The 26,541-nt window shown below is 37.4% G+C and overlaps 1 protein-coding gene across 1 annotated transcript in view; it reads right to left on the bottom strand.

The window, feature by feature from the left end:
* BANK1 (B cell scaffold protein with ankyrin repeats 1) overlaps positions 1 to 26,541 on the bottom strand; it is a 336,084-nt gene that overhangs the window by 41,149 nt on the left and 268,394 nt on the right. The window contains exons 9-10 of the mRNA XM_081062310.1: positions 23,615 to 23,923; positions 19,537 to 19,842 (exon numbers count right to left, since the gene is read on the bottom strand). Coding sequence (XP_080918436.1) covers positions 19,537 to 19,842; positions 23,615 to 23,923 — 615 coding nt within the window. The remainder of the gene's footprint in view (positions 1 to 19,536; positions 19,843 to 23,614; positions 23,924 to 26,541) is intronic.

Raw genomic sequence — 26,541 nt, 5'->3', positions numbered from 1 at the left:
AACTTCCCTACCTATCAGGGAAATGCAAATCAAAACCAGGATATACCACCTCACAGGTGTTAGAATGACTATTATCAACAAGACAAGCAATAACAAGTGTTGGAGAGGTTGTATAGGGAAAGGAACACTCATACACTGCTGGTAGGAATGCAAATTGGTATAGCCACTATGGAAAACAGTATGGAGGTTCCTCAAAAAATTAAGCATAGAATTACCATATGACCCAGCAATCCCTCTTCTGGGTATCTACCTAAATAATCTGAAAACATTTATCCATAAAGACATCGTACCCCTATATTCATTGCAGCTTTATTTACAGTGGCCAAGACATGGAAACAACCAATGTGTCCTTTAATAGGTGATTGGATAAAGAAATTGTGGTACATATACACAATGGATATTACTGGGCCGTAAGAAAAGATGACATACTGCCATTTGCAACAACATGGATAGATGTAGAGATTATCATGTTAAGTAAAATAAATCAGACAGAAAAAGGTGAGAACCATATGACTTCACTCATATGTGAAATATAAAACTGAAAGAAAGAAACAAACAAGACAAACAAAGAAACAAAACCTCATAAACACAGCTTAGTAGTTACCAGGGTAATGGGGGCGGGGGTGGTACAAGAAGGTAAATTGATTCAAATACATGGTGTTGAAAGAAGAACTGACTCTGGGTGTTGAACACACAATGCAATATATAGGTGATGTAGTATTATAGAAATGTACACTTGAAACCTACATAATTTTACCAACAAATGCCACCACAGTAAATTTAATAAAAATTAGAAAATAAGTACATTAGAAACAGAAATAATAAAAAGTAAAAATATTTAAATAAATATAAATAGAAAATGGCAAAAAAACCCATTTTCTTTGAGCAGAGTAATATAATGCTGATGAATGCCTCATTAAACTATTTAAATCAAGATGTGATTCCATTTTGATATTAGGTAAAGAAATATAAAATCTGTGTTTTGTTAAAAGTGGTAAATGTTAAAATCACATGAAAAATTGTACAGAATCTACTCATGCTGACTTCTTGGTGATAAGCAAGGATAATGACTGTTTCTTCTAAAACAGATGAAAAGACTGCTGTATTTCACAGAATTAACAATAAAAAAGACACTTGATTCTTGCATCATCTAGCTCAGGGGTGCCCAAACTTTTTTCAACGTTTTTCACCAAGGGCCATATGTGGTAAAATACACAAACAGCCAGGCCACTCACTCAAGGTGAAGTACGTATCGCCTCACCTGGTTTGTTTAAGTAAACTAAACATATTTTTGAAATTTGCTGTGGGCCAATTCACAATGGATCATGGGCTGCAGTTGGCCCGCGGGCCGCAGTTTGGACACCCCTGTTCTAGCTGGACCTCAAAACTTTAAAGCAGTTTATTCATATTACTTCATTATTTGAAAAAGTGCTTTGTTCTCATTTATTATTTCTCACACGAAATTTTATGAGACAAGTCAGCATTACTCACCTTGTCTTGCAGATGAAAGATAAAATTGATTGTTTAATATTTATTGAGCACCCAAAAGTTCCATATAGCTTCTGGCATTTGTTAATGAAAAAAATCTCTACCCTTTACAACTTGACTTTAGAAATTGAACATTGCAGAGTTCCATTTATTTTTTATGGGTAGTTTGAATTACAGGGTTTGGGAACTGGAAAAAGGCCTTGGAGATTTATTTCCACCTCATAGATGAGGGAGGTGGAAGTAACTAACTTGTAAAACAGCTAAGTAATCTTGCAATGATTCTGGAACTGTTGTTAGTAGAGATGTGATTTAGACCCTCAAGCCTTGAACTTCAATCCATTGCTTGGTTCTTTACTACATTGCTACGTCTTCTCTTCCATAATTATTTCTGTTTAAAGATAAAGAAGGAGCGAGAGGGAAGGATATTAAAAAGAACCTTAGAGTGTTTCCAACATGCTTGTGTGGCTTGTTCTTCTTAGCAGCTCACCAGGATTTCCTGGGATAACCAAGCCGAGGCATGTGGCAGTGAGAATGGTCCAGATGCATGATGCTTGACCACTGAGATTGGAGACGCATCCCAGACGTTATCTTGGATCTCTGTCTTTGGTTTTAATATTCTTTAAACCGATCTAATACCAAGGTCATATTTGTGGTTACTCCATATGAAACATTTTCAAATTTAAAAAAGCTCCCTAAACCATATCAAATCAATAATTATTTATTAAGCACATATATTTTTCCAGCTGTTGTTGAGAGAGAGCATTCTCTGCTGTACTGTCCTCTTTCAAACCAGAGCAGCAAAGATATTTTTGAAATGTAATGTGTTTAAGGAAAATTATATACAGAAATAATATTTCTGGTTGAAAATCAATTTTCTGCCTCAAGTTAGTATTTGAAAAATGTGCTAAATATAACTTACTGGCAAGTTCTAGGGTTTTGGCTTACATTTTTTTCTAAAATAAAATATATTGATAGATATGTGGTCTGTGGATATATTTTAGGATATTAGAATAATTTTTACAAGTGGTAAATTTTTACAAGTGCTTGATTTTTTTCATTGGCTAGTCTAAAACTCTTGAAAAAATGAAACACTTGAAATTTTAATAATAAGCAGACACTGTACTTTTCCCCCAATATTGTTAAGATAATAACTGAGACCATTTACACAAAAAAGCTGTAGTTTGGCATTTTTTTTTAACTTTTTAAGTGTTTTATTTAGTAAGTAAAGAAACACAGATAAGAGACAGGGGAAGTGAGACAGGGAAAAGAAGGCATCTAAGTGAGGTACTAAAAAATCAGTTACCACTGTGGAGACCGGAGCTTAATTCCACTGAGAAAACTCTGAAAGCCAGGGCAGAATATGCCATCCAGAGGGCATGCAAACAAGAGTTTTGTACACCAATTCTTGTTAGTCATTGTTTGAGAGTTTTTTCCATAGGTCATAACCTCTTACCCTCTGGCCTACTGTGTAGGTGGCAAAGCAGACTCCTGGTGTCAGAGAATGCCTTCGTGCAAAGAAACACGGATGCTGGTAGGTTGGCAGGTAGAAGTTTCCCAATGTGCTTAAGAGTGTATGGTTGAGGGGATATGTGTGGGATACTAAAGTTCTGCTACATGGTCTCTACCAGAATCCACCTTACGGTCCAGTGACATATGGACTGAAAACACAAGGTGCTGCCCACCCCCAACTGCACACCTGATATACAATGGTGGAGCAGGGACAATAACTACAATATAACCCTCTTTAGAAAGGGGAGTGAAGACCCACAGCTGTTGCTGGTCAGCGTCAACTGTGAAGTCCTGCTGGACAGGCACTGACTGGGTGGGTGGTTCCTCTGCTTGATTAGATTCAGATTCGCTCTGAAAGTAGCTCCTTTGCTCATTGCTCTCCAAGGTCCCTGGCACCTCCGTCTGGGAGGGTCTTCCCTTTCCATCATTCTCTCTAGCCACATCTGCACGGTATTGAAGAGTTTGTGCTTCTTTGGGGCTGTAGGACTTTTTACCCACTTCCTACTATGCAAGCTTGAAGATTGTATCAAAGTTCGAATACTCCAGGTTTCTGGCTTCCTTCACAAAGCTATTATCTCAAAACTTTAAGAACCTGCATATCTATTTGCTTCCATTCAGTTTCACGTGGTAGTTGTCAACCTCACATATATAAGGTCAAGGGTGAGGCCTGACTGATTAGACTGGTTAAGACACATAAGACACTTTTAGATTTAGATTATTACTTCCACAGAGAGCAAAACAGAATAAGCCAAAGGTGCCAGCTCCCCAGTGCCGTTTTACGCACCAAAAAGGATGACACTGAAAGGGGCTGCAATGTGTGTTGTGGGAAACCCCATCTCTGAGGAGCCAAATGTAGATAGCAGCTAAGTGGTTTTATATTCTGCAGCTCTATTCTGAGGGGAGAGGGGCAGAGAACCCCATACCTCATCAGAATCTGGTAGGCAATGAGAAAGTGATCACAGCCTCCTGGAATGAGGAAGATGAGTGAGAGGTGCCCTCCTAGCTAGCTGTTCCTTAGAGACTTCCCATCCTCTCACGTTCCAGCAGGACCACAAGGTGTTTGGCCAGGGGCTCAGATATACTGCCATCCCAACCTCTGCCTATATGAATCTATGCAAAGTTGCCAGGAAGACATGGTAGAGTTGTTTCCCTACAGTATCGCGTTTGTCCCAAAATAAGACTGGGTCTTATATTAATTTTTGCTCCAAAAGACGCATTAGGGCTTATGTTCAGGAGATGTCATCCTGAAAAATCATGCTAGCGCTTATTTTTCAATTAGGTCTTATTTTCGGGGAAATACAGTAGTACCCATACTCACAGTTCTCTCTAGAACTAATTTTCAAGCCTGATTGCAATCCTGGGCACAATACCTCTCTCAATTGATGGTGTTTACCCAGCGTGGGTAGGAGGACCATACTATTTAACTAGTTCTCTTCCACATAGATGAGTTGTAATGGACGTTTGCTGCTCAAAACGTCTCTTAGGTTTACCTCTTGTTTGTAGCACCTAGAGGCACTCAGCTTTTCCAAACTTGCAAAACCTCCCATTTTTGGATTTATAAATTCTCTTATGTTTTCTTGCAAACAAGCCAATTCTTCCATGAGCTTGTTGTCTCTTTCTTACAATACCTGCTAAATACAGCCACTACCAACCAACAAGTGCTACTAACATTCAATTTTATCTCTTTCCCTGCCCCTCAGCAGACTCTATAGGTCTGTTTTACCTTCCAGGTTACTGAAGACAAGAGTTTATACAAATATTTTGCCACTGCAAAGCCTATTTCTGCAGCAATAAAGATAATTTACTCACTTCATTTTAAAATCATAATCCCTTTATTTATACATTATTTATTCATTTATAGTACTACAAAATATAAAACTCTCAAAAAATCTATTTTTAAAATTTTGAGAAATCTTATCTATGTAGTAAAATATAACAAGAAATACTCATATTCGCACCACCCATATTTTAAAAGTAACTATCTTGTCATATTTGTTTCCTGTTTTTTCATTCTAAAAATAGATAAATATAAATTTCCCTTTAATCTTACTCTAAACAGGGTCTGGAGTGTCTGGTTCTAGGTGACGAAAGTGCCAAAGAAATAGGGAGGTGACCCTGAAAGCCAGGGAGGTGAGGGGAAAGTTAATCCAAACTCCACCTTCTGAGGCAGCTGCCTAAGGGCATATCACAGCTATTCCCCATTTTCACCATCTTAATAACCACAACCACTTTCACCCTTCCCTAAAAAAATCTTTGTTCAAACAAACTTTAATGTGCAGCACAATCACCTGGAGGGCTTTTGAAAACAAAGAATGCTGGGACCCATTCTTTGAAACTCTGACCATTCTTTGACCCATTTTTTGAAACTCTGAATCCCCAGAGTTTCAGACTCTGCAGGCCTGAGGTCAGGCCCGAGAATTTTCATTTCCAACAAATTCTCGGTGGCGCTGATGCAGCTGGTCCAGACAGTACACAGATAGAGAACCACTGCTCTAGTTACTGCCCAAGATTAGGTCCCTCAGGGACAGATACAGACCCTGTCTGCCTGTGTGGAGACACAGATGGGAGAACTTGTCACCTGGTCTCCTGTTCTAAAGATAAGGTCCACTCCCTTGCTACCCTGTTTCCCCGAAAATAAGACCAGCTGGACAATCAGCTCTAATGTGTCTCCTGGAGCAAAAATTAATATGAGACCCGGTATTATATTATACTATATTATATTATAAAGACCAGGTTGTATAGTAAAATAAAACCAGGTCTTATATTAATTTTTGACCCAAAAGACACATTAGAGCTGATTGTCCGGGTAGGTCTTATTTTCGGGGAAACACAATGTGGAAATACAGCTGGCTAAAAGCTAAAGGGTTGATTTCATTTTTCCTCATCTTCATTAGTGACATCTGTGACTCTCCTTCCATCGAGAGCCCTCCACCTAGCCCCAGAAATGTCAGGAATGGGCTCCTGTCCGGATGCTGACCTTCATGCAGAGATGGGCAGGCAGCATGTGACAAGGAGCAATGTGGATGGTCAGGAAGGCCACGGGGTTTCCAGTCACACTGCCTCTTCTCAAGCCCAGGTGCAGCCACTTGCCAGCTATGTGGCCCTGGTCAAGTTACACAGTCCCTGAGCCTCATTTTCCCCATTTACATAACTCAGGACAATGATGCCCACATACTACAGGATTGATGGGAAGAGTAAACAGGAATAGTGTAAGTAGGAATGTAAAGTACCCTATAATTGTTACTACAGTTTCAAAACAGATTTGCTTAACAATTAACTGTGACATCCTCTTTTTTTTTTTTTTTAAACAAATTCAGTAACTTTAGTTTATTTTGAAACAAAACAACAATGGGCCGGGCCTTTACCTTTGCGCCCAGTGTTACTGTGTCTGACTCACCTTTGGGTATATTCACATTTAGACTCAAGCAGCTCATTGCCATCTTTAGGTGTTAAGAAGAAAAAGAAAAACAATGGAAGTATATGGCATTAAATTGTCACATTACTCAGTCCAAAATCATGAGCTTCTTAAGAGTCAAGAATAAAATAAGAAACACTATCTAAGACGTCTGTCATTGGTAATGAATAAGCCAAGATTCTATAGTCCCATTTTACCTCCTCTTCCCCGAATCTTTGCCATTTGAACATTAGTTTCCATCCCAGAATCTCTCCTACACTCAGGAAGTTAGAGAGAAAATGATATGCTCATTGAGGGCCCAAGAGTGGGGGAAGACCACTGAAGATCTCAGCAAAGACCCCTTTGCCCTAGGTGTATAATGCGAGTCATCCTGACATTTTTCTCCCCTTCAGCATTCTTGGCTGAAAGTGGTAGGCAGTAATTACACTCCTGCCATATTAGAGGATAAAGAACCCAGTCCGTGGAGCCTGTGGACATTCAGAATGTCCAAACCTGCAGAGAATTTTTGTAAAAACTTATCTGAGTCAAACAGATATATCTGGAAGCAACATCTCACCAGACTGAGATAAATTCTTTGAGAATAAATTCGCAATTTTTTTCATGCCTTTGAGATTAAGAAGTAAGGAAGATTACAGGAAGGCGGGAGAAAGCAAGGCAAGTCGGGTCGGATTACAGGATAATTAAGATTCACTTTAGAAAGTCTGATAGGGTGGCATTTCAAAGGTGTTGTTAACCTAGATGCACAAAAACAATGGACAGGGCTTCCTTAAGGCAAAGACAAGCCTTTTACTCAAGTTACTGCCTGAGGCGTGACTACCCCTCCTGACCTACCCAGTTAGGAACTTCTGATCAGAAAACTCTGAGGTTACTTTCCACAGAACCCCATTTTCGTCCACAAGTCAAAGACTTGGCTAACATCTTAATTGCATCACTTACAATCTGACGTTGGACACATCACTGAATTTCTCTAAGCCTCAGCGTCTACATGCCTAAAATGGAGCTACTACTACTTGCCTCACAGGGTTGTTTTGGATGATAATAAACAGTTTCTCTCACACTGCCTGGCCTACAGCAGGCATAAAATGTTTCTTGAGAAAACTCTCTTTTCCCCAATTTGATTTTTCCAAACGTGAGGACCTCCTCTGAGGTACTCCTGGCCCGCGGCCCCATGCCCTGCGCCATGGGCGCTCGGCCATCTCCCAGGGTTGCCCAGGCCCGCCCTTCAAAGCCCCAAGCCCAGGTCACCCGGCCCAAGCTCACCAGCAGACCCCACAGCCCGAGGAGTGGAGTGTGGCTCGGCCGCCCACCACCCCTTTTGACGACTCCACCTTCCTGCTGCAGCTGCGCACAGTTTGGCATTATTAATGTGGGAAATAATCTGAATCCAAAGAGAAAGTCAGAAAATAAATTCTCCAAATAAAAAGTACATTAACTGGTCAATGTTAGGAATTCTGCTGAATTTTGATGCTACAGGGAACTTGGAAATAGAATCATGTTTTCCAGCTTTTTGACATGAATTTGTTAAAGACCACTGGGCACTTCACATAAACAATATTTAATTGACATATGTTCTGTTGATAACAAATCCCCACCCTTTATGAAATACAGTAAATATTAAGTAAATACTCTTTCAGTCTCTAGACACCCAAGAAGTGTACTTATTTACTGTTAGATTTCAACAGGACTTATAGTTGAAACAGCCTGGGATGGGGTGGGCAATTAGGGTGGGAAAGTAGGAGGTTCTGAGTAGGGTGATTTGAAAATGTTGATAACAGCACTTTTTAAAAGTAGGGTGTGAACTAAGCCATACTCACAGTACAGAGATCCACTGTACCTGTAAAACCTTCCTTGAAATTCCCTCCTAACTCTCCTTCAGTCGCACTTATTACAACTGGTCCCTTTCTTCCACTTACAGACAGGCCTCATTTCCTTACAAACACCCAATAAGCAATCGGCATATTGCCCAACACACTATTTCCTCATTGCTGTGAAAATTAGGTGTTTTTGAACCTGCGGTAATCTTGGAAAATACCTACATTAACTTGTTTCCTGAAGAAAGAGCTAGCCCATGAAATGATCACTGATGCAAACATGCATACCAAGGACACATTCTTTATCATTTATTAGCCTTAGGAAAAGAATATATAAAATTCTGGAATTCATTAATCTTTTTTTATAATAAATATTAGCTGAAACATTTTAAATTGCTTCCACCAGGGAAACCTTTGCTCTAAAAAGCTTCATATACTTTATATTCTCACCGTGTTCACCTATACAAACTTTATAAGAGATAAACATAAAATCCATGATTTGGTGAGAACTGAGCATTAGATTATGGGTCACTCTGATGTATATATGAAAGTATCTATTTTTGTACTAGGAGATTCATGGTGAGCAAAATAAGAGTCTGTTTTAAACATATAGCAATTGAAAAACAAATCTATATACCAGAATGCGAATCACCCTGGTACAGTGGAAAGGGTAGTTTTGTCTTAATATTAACAACGTGTGTAGCATGGGAAAATGGCTTTGTCCTCCCAGGCTTTTATTATCTTGCCAAGAAAGTTACGGTTTAGATGAGATAATCTCTAAAGTCTCAGATAGCTCCAACATTCTAAGATGCAATCAATCCTTGTCTCCCATGTCATTCCAGGCCAGACTGTGCCTGAGTAAATTTTTGAGTATGAATTTAAATAGAGGAAAAGATTATTTTTGCTGGGGGCTTAGACTAATAGAAAAACTAGAAAATTAAATCATACCAATGTTAGTTTTTTTGTAATGTATGGAAATGATCCTGTCCCTGTGTGTTTGAATTCTTGGAAGACACTGTTCTGGACCACATTTGACCACATCCATGTCCAAATAATGCTATCAAAGCAATTATAACACGTCAACTTTGATGACTCTCTGCCCCAGTGAAATCTTATTTGTCTCTTCCTGTCTAAAATTGGAATTTGAAATGAAAAAAAAAAAAGAATGCATTATTAGTAGTTATCACTGCCTTTAAACATTAAAAAAATGTCCTTAGAGAAAGAAAAGCAATTTTTGAAGTTTAAAAGAATCTCAATCGATGCAAATTTCCCAAATACCACCCCTATTTACTTTAAATATTGGCAAAATGACTTCTGTAAAATTTTCTCTAGAACAGAAATGACATTCAATGGAAAAAATTAGCATAGTATTAAATATTCAAAACATTAAGCAAAACAGAATTATCAGAAGAGCAGAGGAGGAAGAGGTGAGATATAACGAATTCACTTCCACTGTTTGTCTTTCCAGGCTGCTTCTGCAGGAACATTCTTCATGTCAACCTCATTTGCAGCCTGTTTCAAGCAAAGGAACGCTTCCAAAGCTGCACTTTTTAGAAAATCTGATAAAGCTTATTTGGAATTATTTTACAAGTAGCTAAGGTAATGGAAAGTCTGTGCAATAGCCAAATATACTCATAAAGATATAAATTATAAATGAGAAGCCCCTTGATGTTCCATGCCCACTAGAAGTATAAAATGAAATGTTGTTTAGAGATACGTACGTATCACTGATGATCATTCTTGAAACCAGAGATTTGATATAAATAAAATACACAGATTTTTATTGTGCTCTGGATTCTTAGGAAATGATACCTGTACAGGTAGCAGCAGTGTGTTTATTATACACTCAATGAACTTTCATTAGGTTGTGTAATCAAGGGTTGTGCTAGGTGCTGAGGATGCAAAAGAACATAAGACCTCGACGCAGTTTTCTGACTGTCCTCCCTTCTGATTTGTTCATTGAAGCAAAGGTCCAATGTGTCATTAGTGTATACTGATGAGAGAGGATAGAGGTGAAAAAAAGTCAGGAAAGGCAAGGGTCATAATGCAGCCTCTGTAACCCTACTCTCCCTATCTTGTTCCCCGAATCTGCACCCTATGAAAGCTAATTACAATCAAGGAGAATGAGATGAAGGAAAGCAACATAAACAACTTCTTTGTCTAGCCAGTAAAGGCGGGGGACAGAATGTTCTAACCCTGTAAGGTGTCAAACTGGAACGCAGAGGAGAGGTGTAGCCTCTTTGCCAATTGACTAAGATATACTGAGCACTCCAGTAAGCTCAAAACCACCATTTCATTCTGCTGGTAATAATTACACGTTATTGATTTGAACAGATTTATCAAACATAGTCACCACATTTGAATAGGCACACTATGGGTGGCATGGCCACTTACAGTCATATTAGCCACATAATATGAAGGTCTTTCACCTGAAAATAGTTTACTGCCTGGCAGACATACAGAGTCAAGAGTTGTGGCTTTTTTTTTGGGAGAGTATACAAATAGCAGCCAGCACAGATGAAGTCACTGATGTGGTTACAGTTTACTCCTGAGATTGGTAGAGGTGGAACGTTGGAAAGCACATACCTGCATGAAGGAAAATGGCATAGAAATTCCAACTCAATGATGATACCAATGAAGGCTTTGGTTTCCCAAGGAGAAAACGTTAATACGCTTTCCAATTTGTAATGAAAACTTTAAGTCTGACAAGTGTGTTCCCATAAAAATCCTCTCCCAAACCAGGAAATCTAACTATAAATTATTTTTCCCACTTCTAAAGAACTTAATTTTTACTAGAGTAGAATACAAACTTTTTCTATTTGTACATTTATTATTTTTTTGATGGAAATAAGAATATTTCTATTCTAGAAATGTTCCTTACCCAGGAAGTTGGAACACCGAGAGAGAAACACAGAGAGAAAGACAGACAGAGAGAGAGAGAGAGAGAGAGAGAGAGAGAGAGAGAGAGATAGCCGTTGGTTTGTGGAATTCTGTGTAATTAGAGTATGAAGCCATTGTAACGAGTTTATTTGTAAAATCTCCACTCCACCACTGAGCAAACAGGTCCTTCTTCTTGTTACGAGGCAGGACACAGGTATTGAACAACATCTATCGCTTGCATAGCTCTGGACTGGGGGTTCGTCTCTTCCCATACTATTTAATTCAGGCTAATTGCTTGACTTTACTTTTTGACCATACGTAGTCAATAAGGAAATGATGTAAGTGTAGCTATTACTCTAGTAACACCCGTAGTAATTTTCCGTATTGTTTCCATATTTTCCGTATTGTTTCAAGAAGTGGTTTAGATTGTTAGAAATTCACTGCAATACTTTAGAAACTATGATGAGTTTGCCTTTTGATTCATGCTTAGTGATCATCAAAAGTAATTTCTGTTTTTCTTTTTTTTTTCCCATTGTGGGGACAGAGCCCCAAAGAGCAGTTTCCAGGCTCTCGGCCTCACATAGAAAGGTGCTGGCTCAGCTAGTAAATGGCCATCAACTGTGATTGGATGGCAATCAGCTGTGGCTAGTTGGCCGTCAGCTGTAACCAGTGAGCCATTGGCCACTAATATCACTGCTGTGGCTACGCTAGCAGAAAGATGGGGGGCTAGCAAGCAGATGGTGGCCGAGCTAGCAAGAGCGGAATGCAGCTAGCAAGTGGGGTTGGTTGTCAGAGAAGTAGACAGCAGGCTGCGGATCATGTGGCTCCTGCTCCCTGTGTCTCTAACCCAGCCACCAGCGTGAATATAGTGCTGACTCTCCATCTATGGTTCCATGGGTGTTCCTTTTTGGCCTCACCATATCCTGTGTTCTTCTGTGGGGAGCGGGACCAGAGACCCCGTTGACACCCTGCATGACATATGCTGTTGGACCCCCGAAGGAGGTGCTACCGAGTGGGCCAACCCCACGGAGCATCTCATTTTTCTCTAACACCTATGTATTTAGAGTCAAAAAGATGCACACATTAAAAGTGCTTGTGAGAACACTGTGATTTTAGGAAATCTAAAATGAGAAAAAAGACAATTTATACAGAAAGTTATGTGATACATCTATGATTTTATCTTCAAATGACCATTCTCTACAATATTCAAATGTTTCCTCTGTCTTAAAATGGAAACAACCCATGTCATGGTTTCTCAGCCTCAGCACTACTGCCATTTAGGACTGGCTCATGCTTTGTGGTGGGGCCAGTCCTGGGCATCGTAGGACACTTAGCAGCATTCCTGGCATCTGCTCACTGCATGCCAACAGTAGTGTCCTAGTTGTGACAACTGAAAATGTCTTTCAACATTGTCAAATGTCTCCTAGGAGGCAAATCACCACCAGTTAAGAACTACTATTCTAGGACTATTAAGCTTCTTATTAAAGACATCTTTAACAGAGATTCTAGAAGCCTCATATGTTAAAGAGAAAAATACCAGAATTCACTCTGCTGTTGAAATCTAAGTATTTGATAATATTTGCATTTATTTTCACATGTAATACAAATCCATTAATTGTCATTTCATACCACAGTTGATGACTGCCTCCTCCACCCTTCGCTAATCCAAAGAAATTAAATTTCTGGAAGATGAAGCTGGAAAAGTTCATCATTATTATGCCAACACTCTAACAGATGGTCTGCAAAGCAAGCCCTTTTTAGGTTTTATTCAATGCCTCTGTGATGTTCCACTGTGAGAAAAACAGAAAGAGCACATCAAAACACCTGGGTTAAACAAGCAGACTGGATCTCCTCTAATGGTCAGAGCACAGGTCTTAAAGACCGCTCCTTTTCAGACTGCACCAGCACCCTACGGGGAAAGGAGAGAGGCAGAGAGAGAATCACTGGGGAAGACAAGGACACTGGTCTTACAAATGGAATGATAATATGTCCCTCTGCTCTGAGAGCACCTGTGATAGACATACTAAGTCCTGAAGCTAAGTGGTTTGGACAAGGTCACCCAGCCAAAGTAGGACCCAAGGCACTTGATCTAAGGTCTACTTGAATCCACTTGACCATATTTCTTCACTAAAGGGACAGAGACCATTCCACTCTGTCACATTTACAATGATATGGATTAATTTTCCTAACAGATTCTATAAGGTCTTTTTTTTTCCTGTTTGCATTTCAGTTGCACTGTATGTGATCCATTTCAAGTACAAGTGAATTGCACGTAGAAAATTTCTGAGAGTAACTGAGTTGTACTTGACATTTTGGGGTCCCAGTAGCTGAGTAGCTCTCAAAAAGGTCATATACTACTTTGTTGCACTGCAAAATGCAAAGGACAATTCAGTAGCAATTGAAAACTGAAAGAGAAATTATATTCTACACCAAATCAGAAACATGGACTCTGAAGAAGGATCTTGGTGCTATTAATTGTGTGAGGGGAAAAATGGGAAATTGTCCATTGATGTTGAAAAATTTTCCCCAATAGGCCATCATCTCTTTGCATGATTTATGGATATAGTTTTACTACCATTCCATTTATACTATGCAAAGGCTCATTTTGTTTCCTTGATTTGTCTTAAATCAAGAATTCTGTCACTAAGAAAGATTGTAAATTCATGTGAATTTCTCTATATTCTTGAAGCTTAACAAACCAGATCCTTTCCAATAGTACAGGGAGAAAAAAGTGGAAAGAATACAATACCTGAAAGCAGGCAAACTTCAAAAACTTTTCATTTAAGAAAAATGAGGTTTTTTTTTGGTGTGGTTGTTAATATAAAATTAGGTTTAGTATAATAGGAATGGAATTAAAAAATCAAAACATCGCTCTTGATAAAATGAACCATGGGTTCAATTTTTCATTAATCAGTTACATCTCTGGAGGCAGCGGATGGCAGTGAAGGTGGAAACAGAGCTTATCTCTGACACGTTATACTATGTGAAAGCACTTAGAATGTTTAGCTACATGTGAGTAGCCTAGAACTTTGTCCCATTCTGTATGGGCTCCCCTTTTCAAATTAGTAGGACTTCGAACATAGGATGGTTGAAAACAGGAGAAATTTAGGAATTGGCAGATTGATATATACTTCTGACTATCCTCCATGGTGTTAAACCTCCTATTCTAGCCAGATTGATGTGGTTCTTGTCAGTGTTATCATTTATTTATCCTCATAGTCACTCAATTAATATTTTTCAAATATTCATAGTTTCTACCATGAATTCAGCACTGATCTTGGCACCAAAGATACAGTGATGGGCAAAAGCAGATAAGGTTAGTCTCCTTCATGGATCTTACAGCTTAAAGGAAGAAATTAATACTAACAAATAATCCAGAAATATTGAAACAAATATCAATAAAGGAAATTTTTGGTTCCATGTGCTCAGGCCTGGGAACCAAATTGACCTGGGTCCAAATCCCACATCTTTATTGTTTTATTATAATGGACAAGACATTGAAATTCACTGAGCATCGGTTTTCTCATCTGTAACATGAGGCTGTTAATGCCAACCATGCAGGATACTTGCATGAATTAGAAATTATCATGAAAGTTGTCTAATAATAATGATAAGGAGTAGACAAAGCCAACTTGTCCATTTAGAGGACAGGGTATACCTCCTCCTGACCCCTCCATTCCATCTCTAATAGTTTCCTTAACTTCTGACTCCGCCAGAATCCAGAAAGCACACACATTTTGTATAATTTGAAGTTAGTTTAGCAAAGTCATTGTCTGCTTAGAAACTGAGGAAAGACAAAGCAGAATTGCTTTTAATGATTATCTGTTGAGCATATACCACATACCATGTACTGTGCTGAGTAATTGCTAATTTTATCTTATTAAAGATTACAACAACTTTGAAGTAGGTATTATTTTTATTCTCAACTGACAATGAGAAAATTGAATCTCCGATATATGAAATTATTTGCTTAGGTGATATCAGCCGAATCTGAATGCATTCTGCAAAGTTGGGTTGGGAAAATTCAGTTTTCCTCCTGTGTCTTTCATTTCTTTGTGTCTCCTTTCCTTTCACTCTATTACTACTCTACTACTATGCTTCACTTCAGACACTACTGATCACCAAATGTGTGTTTTGTTTTGTGTTTTTCCCCCACCACGCAATTCTATGACACCCGTTGTGTGTCCTACAATTTAACTCAATTTAATTAAATTTTGACACTATCTACCTGTAGATAGTGTCAGATCCCACAGGTTAAGGATTCAGTCTCATAAAACTGGTTCCATTCTACTCCAGGTACCAATCACCAGTAGTAGATACCCAGATTACCCACAATTTCTGTCTGATTTGGCTACAAATAGGAGAGTCCCATGACCTCCTCCTCAGATTTGATTAATTTGTCAGAGCAGCTCACACAACTCAGAGAAACACTTACTTACATTTATATGTTTATTAAAGGATCTGATGAAGGATACAGATGAAAAGATCCATAAGGTGAGTTCTGGGCGGGTCCCAAGAGCAGGAACTTCTGTCCCTGTGGGGTTGGGGTCTGTCACTGTTCAGTGTGAATATGTTGCCAGTCTGGAAGCTCTCAGAATGCCCTTTTGGGATTTTATGGAGGCTTCCTCACATATGATTGATAATTCACTCAATTTTCAGCCTTTCTCTTCATCTCAATAGAATGGGGGGCTGAAAATTCTAAGCTTCTAATCATGGCTTGATCTTTCTGGTGACCAGCTTTCATCCAGGAGCCATTCAGGAGCCCACCCAGAGTCACCTCAGTATAATAAAAGACATTCCTGTCATCCAGGAATTTACAAGGGTTTCTGGAGCTCTGTGACAGAAAGTAGGGCTAGACACCAACATATATTTTTTTCTCTTATCTCACATAAGCCAACATGATTTTCCTGTATCTTTCTGGTTTATTTGTCTCATCTCTTTGCCAGTATTTTTTGAGTTTCAGAAATAGTAAACTGGGATTTTGCAATCTGAATTCTTTTTCCAATCCCTACTCCATATCCTTTTCTCTTGGGTATGTTAACACACCCTGGATGTGCCAACATTCTGCTACCACTTCTGTGTTCTGGCAAGAATTGGGGCAAATTAATGTTCTTCTAATTGAATGGATGGCTTTCTGGGAAATGGTGGCAATTTGATTTAATATATTTGTCTGAGCTAGAAGAATAAAAAAAGGAAAGATGTGATGAAAGACTTTTACCCTGTGAAATGCAAAAAACATCAAGAAAGAATTAGCTGACGTTTTCCTGATGTTGGAACAGAATAATCGATCATCAATAGCATAAAGGAAGAGACAAACAAGTATATTCCAGTGAGAGAGGAAAGGAAGGTACAATAGAAAGCGACTTTGGTAACTCCCTTTACAGTTCAGTTTTTGCTGCTTTTTTTGAGATGTGGAGCAAATACTTATACTGCTTTTATATAGTTAAGTGCAAAAAAGAAAACAAAACCATACATTATAACACTGGGTCCTGTGTGCATGTAACACAAATATTGTAAGAATAAATTAGATTGTGTTTTTGAATTAGAAAGATTTCTTATAAATTTTGAAGAATGTCAGGCTTGAGATGAGTAAATGAGATAAATAGCCTTCAAAATTTCTTAGAAACTCAAGATTTCTAAGATTCTATAAAGTTCTTACGTGTGCATGTATGTGTGTTTCTGTGGATATATACATATAGAGGGTGCCAAAAAATGTATACACATTTTAAGAATGGAAAACTATATTGAAATTGTAATAATATATACTGATAACAAAAGTTGAGTACAAGTTACGTTTGACTTCTGCAGTTATAAGTGGTGCTCAAAGTTGTTACCATCAGTGTCCAGACACTTCTGATTACAGCAAACCACTGCTTGAGCAACGTTGACCAATGTGCCCACTTATATACATCTTTTGGCACCCCCAGTACATATGTGTGTGTGTGTGTGTGTATATATATACATATATACATATGAAAGTTTGAACCATTGTCATATAGGGAATATACATAATTAATACACAGACTTTATTATTTGGTACTCAATAAGTTTTTACATAATTAATAAATACATGAATGAGGAGGAAAACCATCTCAATTCTAGCATTTAACATGAGGGTTTGTTCAAAGTGTACAGCAGTCATAACCCCAAATTCCTTCTCCAATTACATGAAGCAATCATCCATGATGGACATTTTATTATTTGGAGAAATCCAACAGAAGTGGTTCTGGCCGTTAGACATGAGACACAGTGGGTGACAGGAGTTATACATTGGACTGAATGCAGGAAGAACAAGTTAAATTATGCATTTTAAATGGTGAAATTTCCCAGTCTTCTTCCCACACTCTGATCTCAAAGTATGGGCAACCAGATACATAAATGTAGACTGGAGTTAGTTGGATTTTATTCCAGAAAAATGGAAAAGCATAGGAGAATAGTTCTACATAAATAACATTTTTGGGGTAATGCAGTGAAAATGCTGCTTACTTCCCTCCCCATTACCCTACAACGCTGTCCACAAGTTAACCAGCAGTGGAATGGTATGCTGGCTTTTGATATGTTGTTTCGAAACACAAAAGCATAGCTAAGAATAGCCAGATATTTGATGGACATATCAGGCATTTCAGAGAGCACGAAGAAACAACATGATAATAGAGAGAATATAAGCATTAAAGAAAAAAAATCACAAAAATTTAAAAACAAGTAAAGGAAAAATGAAACAAAACCAGTAACAAAGATATTGAATTGTATTGCCCCACTACCAAAGAAAGAGAAAATAATGATACAAAAAAGAAAAAACAGAAACAAGCAAGAGCTCATGGAAAACAAGACTATGACAGCCAACTGAAGGATGAAAAAATAAAGTGCAAAGACGAGACACTTGGGAGTCTGCACTTGTGGTCCTGAGAACTTCCTACAGATCAAAACACAGAAGATGATGTACCTCTTAAAAAATTTTTAGAATATGAGTAAATTTTTGTGTTGAGTTATGTCTATCTTCTCTCTTTAAAAAATATTTATTGGTATGTAGCAACCTCGTCAAAGAGCTAGTGCTATCCTTGAGGTCACCATGACAAAAATCTGAGAATTTCTATTTACAGTTTATCTCCTCCCTAAATAATCTAGATAATTTTCCAGTTGACATTTGATTTTAGCTGAAACGCTTGTTAATTTGTTATCATTTCCTAATTTTTAATAGTTTCTTGAACATTATCAGCAGCAGATCACTGTGAAGTAAGTATACTGTACACTGCTAAATAACTGTATATCTTTGTCTCAATTTTCTTATGCAAATCTCTCAATACATACTGCTTAAGCAATAGAATGGTTTCTTTTGAACACATTAAGCACATATGAGTAACTGTGGTCCTTTTGGGTGGATTTGTGGTATATGCATATATTTAAATGATCTGTTTCAGTATTTGTTTTAGATTGTTTAAATGTATAATCTATTGCCCTTCAGCTTCAGTTATCACCCAAACATTTTGTTTGATTACAAACATTTTGTTCAAAATTCTCTAATAAAGGTCACATTATACTTTATGTATTTATTTGCATATCTGTTGCCTAGAAACTCCTCCAGGATGGAGGCATTGTTTTATTCTCAGTTTCTAGGATGGACATTTTATTTTTTGGAGAAATTGAACAGAATTAGTTCTGGCCATCAGTACATTGCACTGATGAATAAAAGTCATATCCTAGATACGATAGACTCATGGAGTGTACCAAACCAAACAGAGTTTTAGAAAATTATAGTAAAGTCAGCACATTCTCTTGAAGCTACAGATGCCGAATATTTCTAGGAAGTTGTTATTTTTTTATTTAGATCCAACTGAGTAGAGAACAAGAAAGAACTGAAGTCTAAAATGAAGTAGAAATTCTATGATAGATGAAGTAAATGTTAATCATTGGAGTGAAGTGCAATTATCAGAGGAAATGGGGTTGTATATCTGAGGTTCTAATATTCAAAACTGTTTAAGTTTTTATAGTTCTTTTAAATGTATTAGGGTCAAAAAGTAAAGTTAGGGGCAAGAAGTAAAGTACCTACCTTCTTTTCTTGTGTTGCACGTTATTCATAGAAGTCGAGCTTTCCTCTTATAGAGTTATGGAAGAAGTGTCAAACAGAATTTTTCCACATGTTATGGTTTCACGTTCTTTGGATGGTTTGTCAAAATTATACTTCTTAATGAAGAATTAGAACCCAGAACCCTACCCATTATTCTTATTTTCTTTATACATTGTTTCTAAATTTAAAACAGGCCAATGCAACTCACCTATAACATGAAAAGGTATTTTTCATCTTTGACATTTTAGAGCCTACCAAAAAGAGGGCAATCCCCATTCCTAAACACACACACACACACACACACACACACACACACACACACATACACACACACACACACACACGAACAACAGCAACAAAAACATTACCTTGAGCTATGTAAGGTGTGGTTTCCTCTTTCGGAGGGATATTTGTAGGTCGAGGTGTGGGGGCAGGAGGTCTGTTTATAATGAAAGACCGACCTCCAAATTTTTTCTTTGTACTCATATGGGCCAGTATCATGTCATATTCATTGTCATAGATCTCAGCAAAAGTGTATGGGTCTTCCTCCTCCTCCTGCTCCTTTTCACCCTCTGTCTTTTCTTCTCCTTTGGGTTCACTTCTTGTTTCTTGTCTTGCACCAAGGTCACACCAATTTTGACTTCTTTCCATTTGGCCTTCCAACATTTTTTGTGCTTATGAAATAATTAAATAGTGGTTACTCTTCTATTATATGCAATATTATTGGTGTTCATCTGTCACTTCCCTGAACTTACCCTCAAATAATTTATATATTATATCATAAATTCCAAAGAGAGAAAATAGAACCCTGTAATTTACTAGCATATCCTCCTGCAGTTTGGAATTGTTAACTTTGTTAACAAAAACCAGTTTAAGACATGGATTTCTTTCAAAACATAAATAAGCATATAAATATTTTCCACATAGTTAATGAATGTTTTAATATGAGGAAATCAAATTATAACACTAAGCCTCAAATCCCAAATGCTTTGAAAATTTGTGTTTTTCAAACATAATACTCTTAGATGTTTTTTCTTCATTTGAAATCATTTTACCTTTCATAGGGTGTGCACTAAGTGTTCTGCCTCAAATTCAATTTCTCTGAAAATGTCAGGGGAATAGCTTGAAAGCACTATTAGTTGGTTTCTTACAGTAAGTCTCACTCTGACTATGAGAAACTGACCTTCAAAGTCTTGATTTCTACAAGCCAACATGAACCTCATTCTTAGAAAAGGACACTGAAAGTAGGGTCCATGATATAAAAAAAGATGGCATGGATAATCAATGGCTTGAAGGTTAATTCACATGAAAATAATAGTCTTTTATGGTTTTCATATTTCATAAAATCTTTACATATTTTTATAAAAATATATTAACATATTTTAATAGCAGTTATTTAGAAGACAAAGATATCATGTACTTCGGTTAATGAGTAAGTTGAAAAGAACTTTATTGGCTCTCTGACAGGCCAATGAGAATTAAATAATATTTTTCCCTTTGACAAATATTTTGCTTAAAATATTAATGAAAACAATGAAATGGAAAGAATTTCAGTTACTGACTGAAAAATTATTGGTTTTCTATTTTGTTCTGAGAGATTCATACATGTGCACTAAGGGAGACTTTTTCTTTCTCTTAGGTGAGACTGACAAAACAAAACAAAACAAAACAAAAAAACTTCAGTCTACTTACAGATATTTTAATGGAAACACTTAGAGCTGTTGAGAAAGATAAGTTGTAGAGCAGGATAAACGGATATTATTATAAGAAGATTCAGCAATGGTTTGGGGTAGGCTTATGAGGAAAGACCAAGATCATCTCCCTACAGCCTTAGGTTTGAATGTTTCCATTAGTTTAACAAAGTAAGTATTCAGGCCTACATGCCTAGAGATAACTTTAAAACCCTATGACTTGCCTTTTCTCCTATGAATAATACGTTATTGAGATTTTTGACTTCATGACTTCTGTTTCACTGACAGCATCACAGGTGAAACCAGATTAAGTGTGTGGGAAACACTTTTACAGAGTTTTATTTTTAGTGGAATCAGTGAACTATCTTACTTTTACGAACCCATTTCCTGAGCTGTTATCTTTGTGTCTCCACCCACCTCCTTCCTAACTCTTTCTAAAGTTGGGCTTGCACTGGAAGTAATACATTTTTACTCTTTATTTCCCAATGTGCTAGATTATACTTTTCATGCCAGAGTGGGACATGAGGTTTCTCAATTCAGGTTGTACACTAGTAAACAAAGATTAAAATAAATAACTCCTATAATCTGATTTTTGAAATCATTGAGTCAAGAGTGTTCAACAAAGAGAAAGATCCTAAAAGCCAGAGAGACCTGTTCAGAGAAATTACATTCTAATAACAGGCTCCCTGGTCTTGGGTCTGAGTCAAAGAGGGATTATCATGCTGGTTCCCTTGCCAGTTTGTTGTAAAGATAGAAGCGACAATGTGCTCTTTATAAACTGAGAAGTGTGACAAAGTGTTCTATGTTATTGTTCACTCCCATAAATATGTCCATAAATCCATCATGCAGACGTGGATGCTGAGGGCATTGATGAGGAAACCTCTCTTTTCCCGTAATTTGGGGCCTACTCTTAAAGGAGAATTCCTGAAGGTGTCATTAGCTAAAGTCAAAACACCTATACAAAGTCTGGCAAAAATAAGTGGACACTTCCAGGCATATTTTCAAAGACCTTCATTAAACAATGTTAAGAAAAATATTGACATTTGCTTTTCCATTTACTGCCTATATCAACCTTATGAAAAGATGAGATTACAAGTAACACTGTATATAAAATGTAAAAATAGTTTTTAAATAAAAGGAGTAGATATTTGTTTAATTTTCCCTCTCATATGGAACACTTTTCAAAAGATATGTTAGCCAGCATTATACTTCTGGTCTGGGATATCAGGGGAATACTCTCCGTAGACTAGTTTTAGAATTCCTAACCAATCTACCGTATATAAAATTTTCCATTACAAAAAATACGATTTTTCCATTTAAGAAATTTAAGCTGGTACAAGACAACTTTGCCTTCTTAACTATTAATTGTAGTAATTATGTGAAATTATTCACATCTATTGAAATGATGATAATATATGTATTGGAATTTTGTTGTCAGTGTACTACTAACCTATGTCCTCCCCCCACCCCAATATTGTACACCCAGTTCATTGGTCTATCTCAATGGTCTATAAGAGCTTGATATCTAATAGCTGATCAATAAATATTTGTTAAATGAGTTAATGAATCAGAGGAGTGCCCATTAGATTTTCCATACTTTCCACTAAACAGTACTTTCCATCTGTAAATATAGTGCATAACCTTAATACAGGTTTATATTGATTGCTTTGAACCTTCATAGAGACAGAGACTTCAAGGACACAAATGCTCAATTTCATGGCTTCAAAATTCACTTTTTGAAACAGTGTTTATATACTTTATAGCCTTTTAGGACTCAACAACTAAAGCATAGTGACCAAAGGGGTTTTGATAATCAACATTTCTTTCATTTTCCTTATTAACTATTCTTTGTAAGAACATTGTATGAATTAGGAAAGTAAATATAATATAGTGATCAATAAGGTGGGGGATAATTAGTGACTGTAAGAGTGAGCTGGAGCTGGAAGTTTGTCAGGCTGTTGCACATTCCAGGTTAATATGGCCAATATAGGGAAGCTCTGGCTGACGCTCCCTACCTCACACCCCATTACACACCTTAATCCTACACGCATCTGGGAGCACACGTGACCACAGCCATTAACTGCTCTTCCACTTGAACAATACATGTATAGCGTGTTCTTAGACTTTGGTCTGAATGCAGGGTGTGATAAAGCCTTTGCTACTTGCTTTCCTTGAAGCTGCCAAATGAGTGAAATGTCCAAGGTCATTTTCAAATCTGTAATATATTAGCCTTTCCCTTTTCCCAGGAGACTAAGAGTACGTTTTAAAAACAAAGTTGTCATTTACTTTTTGACATGTTATTTGAGGTTCATTTTATGTGATGAATTTAAAGACTACTTCCAAGTGTTGTTTCTTCACTTACTTAAAGCTTCATAATTAGACTTTGTTCCAGAAGGAAGGAAGGAAAGGAAAAAGGAAGGAAGGAAGGAAGGAAGGAAGGAAGGAAGGAAGGAAGGAAGGAAGGAAGGAAGGAAGGAGAAAGAGAGAGGGAGAGAGCAAGGGGAGAGAGAGGGAGGAAGGAAGGAAAGGAGAGAGAGAGAGAGAGAGAGAGAGAGAGAGAGAGAGAGAGAGAGAGAGAGAGAGAGAAGAAAATTAGTGATAGATATCTCTTGCCTGATTTCCTGTGCCCTAGTTAAAGAACAGAAGGAAAGTTGTTCTTGGTATTAAAAGCTAATGTTCTCTGTATAGATTTGTCACTGCACTATATGCTATGTAAATCTGTCAAAGTTTGTTGTTGTTTTCACCTTAATCTTACCTTGCAATGTAAAGTGAGGTTTTTCTAGTTGGAAGGCAGCAGCCGCTGGTCGTGGTGGTGGGAGAGGTGGTCTGGTACTCATGAGTGATTCTGGTGGATTATTTCCTGGATCGTCTCCAGGAATGAACACATACAAGTCATCATACTGGTCCTCAGAACTCCCACTGCCAAGCTCTGGCAGCGTGTGCTCGGCCTCCGTGCCCAATTCATTCTCTTTTTCTTCCTGTGATATCTCATTCGCCTCAGCTCCTTCTGCACCCTGCCTGTGTGTCTGCCCACTTTCATGACGAAGTTCTGGGTTCTGTGTGCCTGTTGATGATGAAGATTGTACGATTTCATTTAAACATACCATCGGGAGGCATTTCATATTTTGTAATTTTGCCCAGAAGTGGTAGAACTGCTAATAAAACTTTTATGATATGATATAGTGAAAAGCTGACAAATGCATAATTTTGGTGAATAGTCATTCTTAGGCTTTTAAAATATTTACCAAATGAACAGTTAAAGCTCCATTATATCTTGCTACCTCAATATATGGTACACTTATACATAAAACATTCTGATTCTCTGGAGTTATTCTTCAAGCAGATTCATAGATATGAATACATTAATGCATTTTTATTAGAAAACAGTGTAACTGACCTGATAAGTAACAAGTTAAGTGATAGAAAAGGTAAAGATGAAGAAAAAATAAATCTTAATTTGCTTGTGAATAATACAACAGAAATAAATCGTGTATATATATATATATACATATATATATATGTATATATATATAACCAGATGACATTTTAATTCTTGAAAATATTACTTGAAAAAAATGTTAATTTGTTTTTCATGGGGAAGCCATTCAAATCACTAACTGCAGGTAAATCTTTCTAAGGCTCAGTTCTGTCACCTATAAAATGTATCCTAAAAACTTAACCAAAAGATTCAAATTCCCTCTATTCTAAGAATCATAATTCCAGCATTTGTTTTTATACTGTACACAATAAATGCTCCCTAATCTCTCAGGGAGAAAACAGAAAAGAATATTATAATGCAATAACTTTAAATCTTAAAAAAGTTTTGTTTATATTTTCTTCATAAAAATTCTGCTCTAAGTAAAGCAGTCACACAATTTTAAAACAAACTTTTGAATCTCTGTATTGCAGGAAAGATGTGAATTATTGTTATTGTCTGTGCAAAAGAAAGCAAATAATTATTGTTTTCAAGTGTTGCTAAAGAAAAGTACAGCCAAAGAAGGCAAACAGCAGAGTACAGAAAAAAGGGATTTTTAAAAAATGGTTACACTGTAGAAAATTTTCAACAATGGATAAATAATTGGGAAAACAATGGAAAACTGCAGAAAAATCATGTCCGGGATGGTACCCCATATTTCTACATGGGCTTCTTCTTTTCCTTTTTATAAAATTTTTCTCTTCTTTCATGTGAGAAAGAAAAAAGATACAGCTGCCAGGACTAGAGCTGCAATCCTGGGCAGAGCAGACAGCCTTTCATTCTTGCACAGATCTCTGCTCAGATCTCATTCATGTTTCTACTTCTAACACCAAACATTGAGCCTGAAGCAAAGTAGTCTCTAGAAATGTTAATGGAATAGATGATGGAGTGACTGAAAAGAAATTATTGCTCAGCTTAGCAAAGGGACTTCACTATTTCTGTCTGGGCAAATCAATCATCAACTTAGAATTACATTAACACTTGTGTATTCAGTGTTTATGTTTTACATATACACTGTCTTAACAACAGTGTCTCTTTGGTCCTTGTCACACATGCCCAAACCTGGAATCCAGACCCGGAGAGTCAGGTAGTGGGTCAGTGGGTTTTAGCAAGCTTCATAGCAATGGTGGAACCAATGGAAATCTGCTAACTTAAGGTGTTCTGTGCTCCACCCTCTCTTCCATGGAAGAGCCTGAGGCCTGAGTCTGGTTCACACTGAGTTTCACATATGAAACAATTCTAGATCCAAACTGTGTGCAGAAACGAGGTTGTTCTGTACAAATAACTGAAATAATGTTTTCTTACTACACGCAGGTCTTTTGAGGATTAAATGTCATAACAAATATACATATGGTCATTATCAATGATGGCCTTTATCATCAATTTCATTATCACTATAAATGACAATAAAATGTATAACTTTAAAACTTAGTGCATTGATTCATTACTTTAATATTTAGCATTATTTTGTGTTTTGCAATAATTTTAGAAGGAGTTTACTGATTTTGGCAATGAATGATAGTTAAGGCATTGCATTTAATTTCATTTGACCTGCAGGTCAGCCTATCACTTGAAAAACCGGTGGTCAATAAAGTTTAGTTGAGCATCAACTATACACTGTTACAAGTGCAAATGCCCCGAGGTAAGAGCATGCCTGCTGTGTGAGATATCACCGTGGCTGAGAGCAAGTGGTCACAGATGGAATGATGATCTAAGGCAGGGTGCCCAAACTTTTTCAACATTTTTTACCAAGGGCCATATGCGGTAAAATACACAAACAGCCGGGCCACTCACTCGAGGTGAAGTACATATTGCCTCACCTGGTTTATTTAAGTAAACTGAATATATTTTTGGAATTTGCTGCTGGCCAATTAGCAATGGATCGCGGGCTGCAGTTGGCCTGCGAGCCAGTTTGGACACCCCTGATATAGGGCCTTGTAGGTATGGTAAGGATTGTAACTACAATGGAAGGTATTGAAAGATTTGGAGCAGAAGAGTGATTAGTATAGTTTGGGGTGACAAATGTGGGAGCTGCTATTGCAGGGTTCCTTAAGAGCAGTGCAGTGCTATTGACATTTCAGCCTGGATACTCCTGGGTTGTGTGGGGCATGTTCTGTGCATCGTAGGATATTTGCAAGCACTTCTGCTGTCTCTACCCAATGCCAGTTGCAAACGTCCCTTCTCAAGTCATGACAATAAAAATACCT

This window comes from Rhinolophus hipposideros (genome assembly GCF_964194185.1).
Source record: "Rhinolophus hipposideros genome assembly, chromosome: 1".
Lineage (NCBI taxonomy): Eukaryota > Metazoa > Chordata > Mammalia > Chiroptera > Rhinolophidae > Rhinolophus > Rhinolophus hipposideros.
The sequence above is the reverse complement of the archived record's forward strand: the minus strand, read 5'-3'. Positions and strand labels throughout refer to the sequence as shown.